This window comes from Zerene cesonia, chromosome 12, assembly GCF_012273895.1.
Source record: "Zerene cesonia ecotype Mississippi chromosome 12, Zerene_cesonia_1.1, whole genome shotgun sequence".
NCBI lineage: Eukaryota > Metazoa > Arthropoda > Insecta > Lepidoptera > Pieridae > Zerene > Zerene cesonia.
The window spans coordinates 3439387-3454985 of record NC_052113.1 but is presented as its reverse complement, the minus strand read 5'-3'; the positions used below and the strand labels follow the sequence as shown (position 1 = coordinate 3454985).

The 15599-nt window shown below is 33.6% G+C and overlaps 1 protein-coding gene across 1 annotated transcript; it reads right to left on the bottom strand.

Annotated features, from left to right (window-relative positions):
• Positions 1 to 3233: 3233 nt before the first annotated feature.
• Positions 3234 to 11811, bottom strand: LOC119830842 (protein hairy-like). The gene is made up of 4 exons (XM_038354004.1): positions 11491 to 11811; positions 5251 to 5346; positions 4837 to 5134; positions 3234 to 4564 (listed from the first exon to the last, which is right to left on the bottom strand). The coding sequence occupies exons 1-4, from the start codon at positions 11584 to 11586 to the stop codon at positions 4284 to 4286; spliced, it is 771 nt and encodes a 256-aa protein (XP_038209932.1). The 5' UTR covers positions 11587 to 11811; the 3' UTR covers positions 3234 to 4283.
• Between the last annotated feature and the right edge of the window lie 3788 nt (positions 11812 to 15599).

Genomic DNA, 15599 nt, shown 5'->3' with positions numbered 1-15599 from the left:
AGAGCCCGGAACACGTACGACTTTGAGTTTTTTCTTCGGTTAGTTGCCGATACCGGTCTGTAAAATGTTAGACTAGTTACCGATCTGTGAAATGCTTCTATGGATGTGAATCTCCTTATTTTGGGGTGTGGGATGTAGTATGAGGCAGATAATTTATGCATCTGTTTCACTTCCACTGATTGATTTTCTTTACAGACTTTAAAGTAGCATTTTGTGTCCTACCAGACTGAAATATATATCCTTCACCAAACCCGAGGGGTTCTACGCTCACTCGCTATCCAAATCTGTATGTAGAAGTGGAAATTGAATATTGCATAAATACAATTTTACGCTAAGTAAGTAATTCCCGTTAATTACCCTTAATTTATTCCTTTTCCCATGTCCTATTATATAAATCATAAACCAAAAATAGATTTAAGTTATTAATCTCCGCTTTTTTTATCAAAATAAACATTATAAAATGCTGAGAGATAAAGTTGAAATAACTTCAAATAATTATAATTAACGGCTAAATGGTGTAAAAGTACAAAACGTAAATGGCAATACCATTAAGATCCAAAGATGAGAAAAAAGACAAGAGTAGATTAAATGAAAAAGTGGAATCATCACAGACAATAAGTATAGAGTCGGGTTGTTAGGACATCCTCCCATTCTCATTACGTCGTGTCACGCGTCATAAGGCTGATTAATTGGGCCCCATCACAACGATGCGAACAAATGAGAAAAAAGACATCCAGCAACCAACGACCTTCCAATAACGAGCCGTCACTCACACCGGCAGGAGCGCCGAACGGTTTGACAACCTCAATTTATATGCAACTCGATGCCAACCTTCTCAGTTTGAATGATAGGTAATAAAGTCATACTTTAAAATGCTTACCATTGAAAATGCTTTTAAACATTGTTCTTGAGTTTTATTTTTGGCTTCCAAACATGCGCTCAATTAGCGTTAAAATGAACGTTTATTAGAGTAAATTACAAGTTTTCGGAAATTATAACGTTGGCGGACTTTAACCCACTTGGGTGGTACGACAGATGCGGCTAAAATTCGCGAAAATATCACATTCAGATTATCTTCGATCGTTAGAGGGCGATACTGTATACATTACACGAGATTCAATACCTCATGAATTTTAATGTACAGCAATATAACCTTAATTAAGTGTATGTTTGCAAAATTTTAATTAAAATTAATAGAATGCACTGATACGTTAAATACTCTATATCTACATCTAGTTATAACTTGTACGAACTAACCAAATAGGTGTTATGTAGTAACAAGTAAAAAACATAAGGTCAAGCAAGGGTGATAAAACCGTTGGGGGCGGACTCTACAAGAATTTATTTGAACGTATTTTCTGTAATTATTATTAAATCTATTTAACTACATTAAATAATAGAATCGCATTTAAAAGACTGATGGCTTACTTCGCGAAAATTAAAGGTTATGTTTAATAAATAGCCCCCGCTACCAGGGTGGTATCGTTGCATGAAAATAATTATGCGACGCGGACAGTGATTGTGGTAAATTGCTGCCGCCATGCAATAACTTCTCCAATAGCCCGCTATTAGTGTCGAAACAGTGCAAACAAACGGATATAATCAAACGTCGATTGACGAATTAGCCGACCACCATCGATGTTCGAACATCCGAGTAACCCTTCCGTGAGCAGAAAGATACAAAATAAATGTTCCGTAACTAGTTATTAGTGATTATAATTCTTGTGAATTCTTTTTTTATTCGAATTAAGTTCAAAAATAATCGCTAGAATACTACATATTCAGAAAGTATACGTGCAAAGGACCTCTATAATGAAATTTACAATACACATTCTACTGATATTAATATAATATAAACGCGGAAGTTTGTAATTAAGGATAGATGTATGGATGTTTCCTCATGTCATGTCATCTGCCAACCCGCACGTGGCCAGCTGGAATGTGACCTGAACCCTCATAGGAGGCCTGTGTCCCAGCAGTGGGAACATATATATGGGCTGATGATGATGATGATGATGATGTATGGATGTTTGTTACTCATTCACCGAATAATAGCTTATCGTATCTCTATGATAATTTGGAACAGACATAGATTATAGTCTAGATTAGTACATACGCTACTTTTTAGCCGATACTTATATCTGATAGGATTTTTTCATATTTTCACTACTAACTAATATGGTTGAGGGTCAAAGCAAACAATTTGTTTAAAGGGTACTAGAAATTAGAATATAAATCTGCACATTTATATTACACCCACATTTAATTTGCAGTTTTCGTGGAATACGTATATCAGATAGTTATTTTTAAAAAGGCATCGTAACTCACGATGTAAAGCTATTTCGTGATCCATACATTGTGCATGAGCGCACTCAATTCATGTAGGCTTTGAATTGAACACGCAGTTCTGATATCGGAAGATAATCATCTAAATGGGTTTGCGCTGTTAGTACCTCTTCGTTACTTTATGATCACTTAAACAAAAAAGTTGTACTCTTATATCGAAGCCAGCGGTAAAATTAAAAGGAAGTTTATCATTAGCGTATTTTATAGTTAAGCCGTTTATTCAAGAGGTATACTCGTACTTTAGTTGCGAGTTTCCATATGATATTCGTTATGTCCCACATAGATACGTCCAAATTTACGCATTTAATAAAAATTATATAAGGTAATTAACTACCATGAAACTACTTATATCGATAGATACCTTGTAATTTTTAGTGAAACATTCATTTTTATTATTGAAAAAAATGTAAACTAATTAATATAGTTACTATAAGAGGGCGTCCATAAATTACTTGAGGTGATTTTTTTTTTATTTTCTTGTTTGATTTCGATTACGCTTAAGGTTAAATCTTAAGCATGTAGGTACAATCTAAATAGACCAAAATAGTACCTATAAAGAAAGAAAGAAGTCGGTGCTAACAAAGCCAAGACAGTAGGTAACTTAGTAGTTATTTATTACTTACGATATAATATATTAGTAAAACACAAAAAAGTGCATATAAACAGAACCTCCTCCTTTTCACTTATAAGTTGGTTATAAATTCAAAATGCCTCACATCTCTCAGTAGTTATCGGAGATACACTGCTTGCATATAAGTGTTTACGATGGACACATAGAAGATATAGTATGCATTTTAAACCAATATTCATGTAAAGCTTACCTTTTATTGTACATTTTAAGCTCTAACTCTATGTAAGTTTTTTATAATAAAAAGCAGGTATTTTTCTTTTTCATATATTTATTCCACATTATCGCATACTGTCTTTTAGGTACTCACATGTCAAGTAACATGTTATATTATGCTTATCATAGTATCACTTTAACTTAAATATTTACAGTTTATTAATATAAACTAAAAAGATGATTTCCTTAATTATATGGAGTCATTCACCCAGTAAAACTTAATGAACGAAATTGACATATTTACATTTACTATGGTTATAAATCGTTAAAAAATGAATACAGCATTAATTACCTATTACATTGCATAAATTTACTGTCCATACAGGTAACTTATAAGGAAGACAGAGACTATATTGGTAACAAAACTGAACAATGAAAGAAAGTTATTATCATATCTAATCATCCAAAATTTCTTAACTATTTTGCTACGTAGTACATTTTATAGTTAAATATGTGAGTCATTATATAATAATAGCTTTATAACTATGTTAATTACATATAATATATTATTCGATAACTACCGTAAGATACAGACAATCTGTCTTACAAAGCAACGAATGGAAGACTACGACTTTGCTGTATTCATAAGGCACGCAGAATTTTTTAATTATATTCAGAAAACTAAATAATTTTATATAATTTTACAAAATAACGCTACACTCTGCAGTAATTTTGTTGCTAAAGTTTCAAATTAAAGAATGCGTGCTTTTATAGCTTCATATATACGGCACTTAGTGCTTTTTCACCATATAATATATTTATATATTTCTTTTAATACATTTATTATATATTGGACAGAATGTCCCTCTATATGAAATACTGCCTCAGATGTCATTCATGAAAATTTACAATCTATTAACTAATTCTTAAGGAAGACCAAACACTAAACTAAATGGCAAAACACATATACGCACAAAGGTATATAATTTTCATAACCTATTCAATCACAAACATATTCTATTTTACTGACCACAATTCTAAACGATGTATGATATATTAGGAACTTTAATGTACTATCACTCAAATCAAATATTAATCTACAATAAACTACTTATCACAGTTTTCAGGCAAAGAAATGGAAGGAATATGCACGTCACCATGGTCGCCACGGTTTTTCTTCTGGTGGTCTCCGAGTTACCAGGGCAAGGGGGGAAGGTTCCTCGTTCGGTGGTGGAGGGGAGTCCCACCCGGAGCTTGCGGGTGAGAAGCAACGAGGCTCAGAGGATGCTGACGAAGTCGCATCCCGGGGAGATAGTGGTACAAGGGTTGGGACTGGTCCTAGCGTACTGGCGCTCACGCCAGCTGGTAGGACTAGGGCAATATCCCCATTAGATAAACGAGTTGGTACCAGTCGAACTCCAGACCCGGATCCAGCTGGAACAAGAAAAAAACAATGTTACTTGGTTGTGGACATAAAAATTGCCATCGTGTGAATTTAGGAATTCTACAGGTATATCAAATATAAAAATACGTAGGTAAGGCAATAACTGTTGTATGTAACGGAAGAACGAAAGAAAACGGTACAAAAATATCACAATGACTTTCGAATTGTGTTCGAATCTTAATAGACTGATCAGAAATCTAATGTATTATAATACAATAATCGTACAAAAATTATTATTTGTCCAAGAATGAATTTAAATTACCTGAGATAAAGATGGCCGAATGTTGTGGAGGAGTAACAACGTCATCCACATCGGAAGGCGGGGTGGGTGCTCCGGCTGGTCTATTTCCAGGAGTGCTTACACATCCTTCTAAGTGTCGTACTAAACGCCTCTTCAAGCCAGCTTCCAATCCCGGAAATTTCGCAACTTCAGACAGACAGTGCCTATAGCCCGCTCTAAATCTATCAGGTGAGCCCGCTCCCTCAGATCGCAAGCTCTCCAAATGCTTCACTGTCATTTCTAGAATGTCGGCCTTTTCAAGCTTCGAATGCCTCGCCGGCTGCAACAAGAATTAGTAAATTGTAAGTACGCTACAATAATTTTAAATTGCATAAGCCATTAAGAGTAATATGTCTAAAGCAAAGAGCTCTTTATGAGACAAGATGAAATGCTTACGTCTTTTTTCATTGCGTCGAGGATCAACGCCTTGAGCTCGTTCAGACAATTATTGATGCGAGCTCGACGCCTCTTTTCCATTATCGGCTTGTTGCTCTGGAACAAAAGATAAAAGACGTTAGTTTATAAGGTTCAGTGCAGCAATTGTGCATGTAATAAATTATATGTGATATTGAAAGCAAGTCATTCAATTTGCATTTGATTCAGAACCATCTAGTCACGTTGCGCTTTAGAAACAATATAATATTTATCTTCAAAGCAACATTTAATCAATGATTGTTGGAATGTTACACAAAATAAAAAGGTATAAAAAAAAACAACCTATCACTTATGAAAATGGATTTTTTGTCTACATAATATTACTAGTATAGTAGAATCTCTGTGATAATATATAAAGTAGTGCATAGAAAGAGAAAAAAAGACATTAAAATGAATATCTATGGCGCGTGCGCTATGCAAGGTGAAGGCCGCGATTAGCACTGGACGTGACGCTAGGTCACGCGAGAGACACGTGACATCCATATCGACGGATTGGCCATGCTTCAGTGATCAGTATATAAACGCATTCAGGGAAAGTGTTGTATTAGACTCTTGTTTCAGGTAATTACCGTGAATGTTAAAATAGCTCCTTGACACATATATCCAACGAACTTTTTTCATTTAATAGTTGATGGTGCGAATTGATTCAGTGCGAAGTATATTATGAATTTTTCCATTCATAAGTTATATCTAAATAAGTAATTTTCAAGTTAAATTGATTCGATGGGAGCTGTGCTCAGGTTTTGTTCGCATATTTTTAGCAACTTAACATGTCTTATTAAAGTAAATATCCCATTTAAGACTTAATAACATCGTGTTTATTTCATGTATGCTCAATGTCACCATTGATGCTTAGATCTGCTTATACCTTGACAGAACAATGCAAATTTTGAATACAATAAACGTTTAAGTCGAAACATATTTAATAATATTCTTGGTGAATATTAATGACGTATGAATAGTAGTTTGCTATGATCGTTTAAAAAGCATTTTCTGTAAAAAATATGGGGAAATTGGAATAAAAACTACATACATATTTATTAACAATTTTTGCTTAAACCTTTGCTTGCTTGGCTTTAAAAGAAGATTACAATTTCATTATATTATGATATTGATTATTATTAAAAAATATTCCTTCAACTTCAGCTTTTGTTGCGTAAGTGCTGTATATAAATATGATTTATAAGATTAATTTATATCACACTTGCACACGCCTCTAGCGGCACGTGGCTGTGAGACAGGGAGACGCGTGTCATATTAGATCTCACGGTTTATAAATATGGAATACCTCTGCCGAGCTCGTTAGATATATCGATTGCGATCGCTAATATTTTCAGTCATACCAATCATACATACTTATAGTACCCTATATATTGTCTATTTTATACAAAATATATTTAATGCAAATTATTAAGAGATATGAAAACTGACATATCGGTCTTCATGTGGTGATTACGCCGCTGATCCAAGAAACACGTAGGTAATTTAATTATATATTTTGCTACAATGTGTCACTACTTTTATATATCCTAAGGCGACAAGGCGCGTTTTTTTATCAAGGCCCATACAAATCAGCTACTGATTAAATACAAAATCGTAAGATGTTACACTTACCGTACCTACGTGTTTGATGCAATGATTTCTTTTCATAGATGAGTTCAAAGGGATTTATGAAAGGAAATAAAGCCATTATATCTGGGGCTACTATTTTTAGTGTCAATCAATAGTGTTTAGCAGACTAGTTTACGTAACGATTTGGCGAGTCACCGACACGGAATTAGACGGCGCCGTGTCGCGCACGTGTTTGACGGAATATGTTTTTAGGTATGTATAACGAACATAACACTATCTTTATAAAAAAAACAGTATACAAGTAGTATTGAATACGGTTGAATTTTATGGAGATTTTAGTTTTAGGTACATTCGAGCCTGTGTTAAAGCGTCGTTTCATATTTTGTGTCCTAACGGTTGAGAGACAATCGTTGAATTGTAAACAAATTGCCGAACTAATTAGGTGTCTATTTTCCCCGACACTAAAATAATATATAAATTACTGAGAATAAACAAATTTGCATTGTGAAAACACATTTAATTCATTTGCTAATAAGTAATAAGTAAATGCCCTAACAATGTTTTAATGTTTATTTTATTTTATTACTCTTCAACAAAAAATTAATTAAAATTTCAAACGCATTATAATTTTTCGATTACAATAAGAGGATTTAGTAGAAATGTTCATACAATTAAATGGATCTAAAAACTATTACAGGGGTCACTTTCAACTAGCTATTTTGCGCGCTGGCACTTACCCAGTTGTTAGGCATGCAGCATGCACTTTATACATCCGCTGTATTTTATTTATCTACACCTATCTCTAGACACTCGTATTGTAAGATAAAATTCCCCTAAGTACGCTGAGTTTATATTATAATTAACAATTTGTAAAACGTTTACGAAAACCCTAAAATAAAATATTGCTAGATAAATAGTAACTTGTAAAATAATTATCTGTTATAACGATATGTGACATTTGCTAACCCGCACTTGGCCAGCGTGGTGGTTTATGGCCTGAAGCTTGATAGGAGTCCCGTGCAGTGTGTACATAATATAAGGGCAAAGGATAATGATGATGATTATGTTTTTTAGTAAAATATTGTTTGATATTTAGGGAATATTAAGAAATTAAGTAAGCGAATCTACAGTGGAAAATCAGTAATAAGAACATCGGGTTACAAAAAGTAATAAATAAATGGCGTTTAAAATCAGTTACGAAGTCTTTAAGTTCTAAATGTGCAATACTCACGTAAAATGAAACTCAAGAAAATAAGTGATAATTTTTTTCTATTCATACAGGGAATTTCGATAGAAGCATAAATATTCCCTGACCTAGGCAAATATAAAAACTCATTCATAGAATAAAAAATCTAATGACACGTAGTGTCAACTGCCAATTACTAGATAAGCCGTGTAATAGCCGAACTAGTTTTAAATATAATTCGAGCAATAAAACATTTATTTCCAAATGGAATCTTGAACAATTGATAATATAAGTAAGAACGTATAGACATACTCGTATAAAAGTAGTTTTCATATTTTGTTATCGCTTGTCAGTATCCCACGACCACCCAGGTTTAAGGTGTTTATTATTATCTTTACTGGCGCTATTAGTCGATGGTTCGCTTTACCCACTAAGCATTTGGCACGCTTAGCGAATAGCAAAGCATGCAGCGGGTCGCGTGCCAATGCGTGGGCGCAGACGCTTCCGGCACGCTTGTGATCCGCACTAACGCGCACTAATGGCTAGCATTCGTATTGAATGATCTAGCCGAATATAAACAGGAATTACACGCAAATTGTAATACATGATTCATATAACGGTTGAATATATTAATTAACAATTTATATAAACAATATTTCATGAATGTGAACAAATATACTTTGCCGTGATACACGCCTCCTATGATGTTTTAGGTCATTATCATACACATTGTCATTCACAGGCCGAGAAAACAGTGTCAAGAAATTATTATTCGCCTATAATACTATTTTTTTATTATTAAATACATACATAAATGAAGCTTAGAAATGCTATGCCATAAACTTTTGAAATATATAATTTTACACATTCCTGCTTCAATTTCAGAATTGTACTAATATATATTATAACTGTAATTTTCACGAAGTTAGATACGTATACTTGGCGCGTATAATACTTAAATTTGTATATTTGGTCATATGAGATAAAACTACTAGTACGATTATTGTTTATCTAATTCATAAATAATCTGAACAACCTAAAAGTACGTGAAGTAAAGCGTGCTAATTGTGTAAATTAGCGTCGAATGCAGTGGGCGGGCGGGAGGCTGTGTAGGCGCAAGTCGCACACTGCGCCTTATCTCCGGCGATGTTTATCGCGTGATGCATCGCTCGCCTACCATACATTAATTCAGGGGTGCATTTACGAATATTTTATGCCCATTATTATATGTAATCTAGCACTCTAGCAATAAATACGTCCACAATATAATAGATAGAAAGAAAACAGTATATTTCGCTATCAAAATCAAAAAAATCTACGATGAATAAATTCTATACATTTACATAATTAATTTATATGATGATTATTGATTATATTATCAGTAAATTTCATCATATATTTTCTGATGCATATTTTATAAATTTTAAATTTATAAAATAAATACATTTCAACGAACACGGTTGGGGAATTTTTCACATGTCAATAAAATGATAATTGTGAATACCAAGAATAACGTAGGTAAGCATGCATGTTGTATGTGCGCTTATAATGTCAACAAACAACGAACCGAACGTTGACATATTGTGTCAACTCTATCAAACGCTTCTGTATGTCCCACGTTATCAACCTATCCACTACCATTCTAATCGACCACACGTAATTCAATGTCCACAAGTCGGTACAGTGGGCGAGCATCACGTTCCCACGACAATTAGCCCACGGGTGCCCACTCGCCGCCCACGTTGTGACTCATGACCGTCTGGCGCTACAGGGCTGCCAGCGTAGTGAAATCATTCTATTGACCCTTCCATATGAAGTTTGACCGATCATCACCGGTCGACAGCATTTTCATAATGAAGTATTATCTTGTATAATTTGAGTTACAAATGAATTAAAAAAATACATATTATATCTTGGTTCTGGCAATTCAACAAATTACATATATTTCTTGCAAGTTGCAATATTTTGTATTCGGAAATTAGAGGAATCAGGCGGTCGGTTATCGTATTCGGTTTGCAACGGATTTATAGTAAAATTAATTTGACATCTAGTTACACACTTTTTAAATAATCATTACAAGAGGATGACCGTAATGTTTTGTCTGATACAATTAAGCCCGTCACACACGTACCTATATATAAATATGCATAATATATTAAATGCAATAATATGAAAACAGCAAATACTTTGTTAGATGACAATTTTATTTCCTAAAAAATTCTCTCGAAAATCAATATTCATTGTATTGGGCAGAATCGCAATAATGAAAAGTTGCGTTATGAGTTATGACCATAAGTAAGAGTACCTAGTTAGTAGTTACATTAACATAAGTAGGTACTTATTAACATTGCAACACGCGCGTGGTTTGCAAGTCGATGCGAAGATGTAACGTCACGTTTCCTCGTGAGTTGGAAATGTTTCTTTGTGTAAAAAACACTAGACACGTTCCACGATTTTGTATTTAATCAGTAGCTGTTTTGTATGGGCCTTGATAAAGAAACGCGCCTTGCGTATAATATAGTACGTAACTTTGTAAAAATTACAAAAATAGGATATATCTAGCACATAACAATTGCATTAATTAAGATACAGGATACTTAAATAATAATACTACTTGGGACTTAATTGTACGGAGGTCATTTGCCCAATGAGGACCTAATACTTAATTAACAATATATTAAACTATAAACTGTATGCGAAATACTCCTAAGTTTTGTATTATTTCGAGATTTTCTAGTAGATTCTAGATTCTATATGATGTAGTAGATGAACTTAAGTGCAGAAAGCAGATTTAGGTACAAAATGAACTAATTACTATACTCTTGAATGACACTGACGACTGACGAGTGGCGGATATAAACATAATAGCTTCATCTGCATGAGCCGACAGTCGTGCATATAATTACACTAATAAACAGTATATTATACATATGTATAGGCAATCACCGCCGTTGACGCAAATATCAATGAATATACATCACGTCTTGTCGGAAGGTTTCTCTATTGATAGACCTACTTGCATGAAAATAGGTAAAACAATAGTAAGTATTAAAAAAAGTTTTACACATAGCATTTACATTTTTAAATCTAAAAAAAAACAGGTTTAAAAATGTCTTATATTCATAAATGAAATTCAAAGGAACCTGCTGTCTAATTTACTTACAGGTACCCAATTACTTATATTTGATTATTTTAATATAATAAAATTATTATAAGGTTTATATGAAAAAGATGTAATAGAATATATTAAATAAATAAAATAAATATGTAGTTACAAAAAAAGGCTTCACTCGTGAAATTGCATTTGAAAACAGTAAATGAATAGACAGATTTATTCCAATGATTGTCAAAATTATATCTAAAGGAATCGGTTACATACAAATAAACAACGGAAGACGAATTAATAAAAGCGTATTAAATATTTAAAAATGTTGCAAACTTACCCGCCGATTGTCTCCCGGCTTCTTCTGTTCAACCGTATTAGTACTGTTCATATTGCTAGCAGGGTTAGCCTGCGTACCAGCTACGCCGGTCACCATATTGTTCTCAATCACTAATTACTTCACTTGACAGTTTCAGGATTAATCACAGCATTACACACGAAACGAAGTTTAATGTAAACAGGCGTACATCCGTCGCGTGCGAGGGTTGGCGCGCGACTGAATTGAAAAATGAAAATCATGTGGCAGTCGACGACGACCGATGGCCCACCATCCGCCAGTCGTAGACCGTAGATTGCTTGTGTTCTCGTGGCGTTTCGTTCGGCGACTCGCTTTAGGCACGCGACACCACGCGGCCTCTTCGCGTGGCCAACACGCTCCTCCTTCAAGTGCTGCGGTTGCTACTAGATGCGCTAATGTGGTTGACCACAGAAAACGATACTCGTATGAGAATGTTTTACCATAGAATAAATAACTGCACTTATCTTTGTATTCCTTTTATCATAATTTAAAGATTTCTGTTGCATCACACGTATCTAGTTTGTCTACTAATTTTGGTAACTTAATTAATAGAGAAATGATGATGGTGAGAATAAACAGTAAACACTTATAACAACATGCCTGCCGTGGGAACAATAATTAATATGGGGTGGTGATTAAACATAATAAGTAAATCTTAATTTAACTTAAATGTTACTTAAATTTAATATAATTACGTGTATAAGTATTTTTTTTGTCTAATTAATACGGTGGTTTGTAAGATAATTTATAGTTAACATGCTTTGTATAAGACTGTTTTTAAAGATGATTAATATGACTGATTATTTATTAGTTAATTTGTTAGAATAAATGTGTTAGGTATTTGTTTGTCTAATAGGTTATCCTACTAATAAACTCAAACTCAGACATTTATTCATTCAATTAGACTTCATATAGAAGCCTTTTGAATCGTCATAAAACAGTTTTAACATTTATCACCAATAGATACTATAAATGCGAAAGTTTGGATGTATGGATGGGTAGATGGATGTTTCTCTTTCAAGCGAGAACAGTATATCGTATCCGTATGAAATCGGGACATAATATATTATACATAATATATAGTCTGGATTAGCTTTTCACCTCGGTACCACGCGAGTGACGCCGCGGGTTACAGCTAGTTTTATATATACATTTTTTTAAACATGTTTCAAAATTTAAACTTTGGAAATCCAAAGCTTACATTGATATAAAGGTAATGTTCAGTTTCCCCATGTCAATCGAGCAGTATCTGCATAGACATTTATTTATTTTGTTTTAATATATTACAAACGCTTCAATCTGGCCTCACCCGTGGTACTTATTAACTCTCCATAAGAACCTTCCTTGTACTGTAAAAAAAAAACTTTAAAAAAGAATTAGCTGAATTCGATGAACCGTTCTTAATTGAATTTTACGCTTATTATTTCATTTTAATTTATATAAGAAATATAAAATTGACAATTTCATAGACTCAAGATTTAGATCAGGAGATACATCAAAGCTAACCGCGATTGTTTAATGTCTATTTTGCATATGCGAGGTCTGTGACGCCATAAAGGGGTTGCCGCTTACATTAGCTATGCCTATGCCTCTAATGAAACGTGCTAGCGATATAAGTACCGAATCAATTGTTTTTTTTTTATAGAAACTTAGAACCTCCATAGATATAGGTGTATAAGAGCTACTTAAAAATGTTAGTTTTTTTTATGTATTTAATATCTAGAATGACGATAGTTATAGAATAAATTTCCAACGAATACTTCTGTACAAAGGTCATTATAAAAGTAGTATTTGTACTATTTATTTTTAATTGTATTTTGTCTTTCTCCCAAATACGTAACAAATAAATCTTAGATAAGCAAATATTTAGTTATTATCCCTTGCTCGATTCCCACATTCAGGCCCTTATTAAGTCACAATATGAATCTTCGTTGCTACAATGGATGATTAACGTGTTTAAAGATAATTCTTTATATATAATAATTTATAAAATAGGTAAAAATGAGTTACCATAAGGTAGGAAAATTTTGTCGTATGCCTAGTCTTATGCTTGCTTTAAAATGATGTAAAATCATTCTTATTCAAAAAGAATAGACATGCGACCAAATAGGGACAATTGTCAACTATAATATCCAATCGAAAATATACTAGCTAGAAGGAGCTCGTCCTGGTTCCGCCTGGCTTAGTAGGTTTTCGATGTTTTTTATAATTTTTATCTTAATCCAGCGGAGACTAATCCAACAACTTCTATAACTTGAATAAAATTAAATGATACTGAGCCATACTGAACAAAAAATATCGGTGTAGCAGAGCATATAACATTCAGTATACACAATACATCTACTTAGCATAAGTAAAGCTTAGAAATGGCTAGCTCATTACCATCCGTTCGTTCGTTCAACATCTTGAATATCAGTCGGCATACCTACATCGCCATTCTTAGTTTGTTATTCATACAAAATGAAAGCGCTCTATCGTAATAATTATGCGCTCTATCGTAATAATGAGACATTTTTTTGACGTGTTTTACAGCGCGGACTTAGGACATAAACATTTTTGGAATGCACATTTTGTGCTTTAATGGCAAAAATTTTATTTCTACAACCAAATTATTTTTATTTCTACAGTTCCTACCCATGCGATTTTTTTTAATTATGTCATTGTCGGCAATGGAGCTGGTGGGTCGCCTGATAGTAAGCACTACCACCGCCCGAGAGGCGTAAGGTTGATTGCAGACCTTACGTTTTTACAAATGGATTACCGACTTGTAATTGGAAACGAATTAAGAAAAGATTGACGAGAGGAATAAAGGATAGGACAGGAAAGGATAAGGAAGAGGATATGGGCCGGCTCCAGCTCCCCCACTCACCAAACGAAACACAGCAGTAGGTATGCTATTTTACGGGTGTGGTACCTACTTTCCCGGTGCGAGCTGGTCCAATTGATACCGAAGCGTGCTCGATTACCACATACAATATGATACAATATAGGTATCTCAATTCTCACTATTCTTACTTTTACTGATTTCTGTAAATGATCCTTTCCTGTAAACACCTAATAGAAAAGCAGAAGTGCTCCAATTTATAATTAACATTCCCAGAAATCATTGTGCCGTTAATTTTTATTTAAAAATATGTTTAACAGTTACAATTCAACGGTCCAGATATTTTTTTACCTTTGTAAAGCAGCCGCCCACAGCTCCTATTCAAAAGGTATCCAATAAACAATGGAAGTGATCTATTTTTAAACATTTTATGGCCAAAAACTGGAGCAAATATCTTTTATTGGTCTTGTTTTTAACGTCTATGATGTTTTAGTGTCGACACTGTTATTTTCTAAGTAAAGTTTTTGCTTCATTTTTTCAGAGCCTCTTTGAGTTTGTCTGATACCGGTAGTCGAAGGGTACAGTTTTAACGATGCTTCAGCCAAAAAATAAGGCTCATGGCTAATCAGATGGTCAATACACTTTTTATTATGCACTGTCAATTGAGACCATTGCATTTGCATCATTATATTACATCGAAATGTTTATTAGTAGATCCCGAACGATTTTCATGTATAGTCTAAATTTAAGTTTATAATACAAATTTTATCGACACTTTTGATACCTGACTATGTGTACTACACACACATGAACATAGGTATAGCCGTACGCACTAAAAGAAAAGAATTTTTTTTTTTTTGGTATTATTGGGTTTCCAGCCTCTTTCTCAAAGGCTTCTCAACAGTAAATCGAAACATTCGGGGGTGAGTGTATCATCAATTTATAGTAACATTGGACACAACAAAATCGACACCACAGGTGTCTTAGGTCCCTGAATGACTTGTCAGAGACAATTTGAAAATAAAAGAATTAAGACGCATAAAATATAATAGATAACATTGTCATTTCACCACCTCTGCGGTGTGTTAATTGTTTCGACAATAATTAATTCGTTACACAGCAAGAGATCCCTAACATTTCTCCTTTCCACAAGAAAAAGCTAGCGGTAGCAATAAAAGTTGTATCTTACACAAACAAACAAACAAAAACACTTTATTGTGCACCAATGATAACATAAAGTAACAAAGAATATATATATACACTAAAA

Bases quoted from the DNA above. Each gene is read 5' to 3' on its own strand.
- LOC119830842 (XM_038354004.1), bottom strand. From the start codon at position 11,586: ATGGTGACCGGCGTAGCTGGTACGCAGGCTAACCCTGCTAGCAATATG. The intron at 5,347-11,490 runs GTAAGTTTGCAA...CTTTTGTTCCAG, and splicing joins AGCCGGGAGACAATCGGCGG to AGCAACAAGCCGATAATGGA. The intron at 5,135-5,250 runs GTAAGCATTTCA...TTCTTGTTGCAG, and splicing joins TCGACGCAATGAAAAAAGAC to CCGGCGAGGCATTCGAAGCT.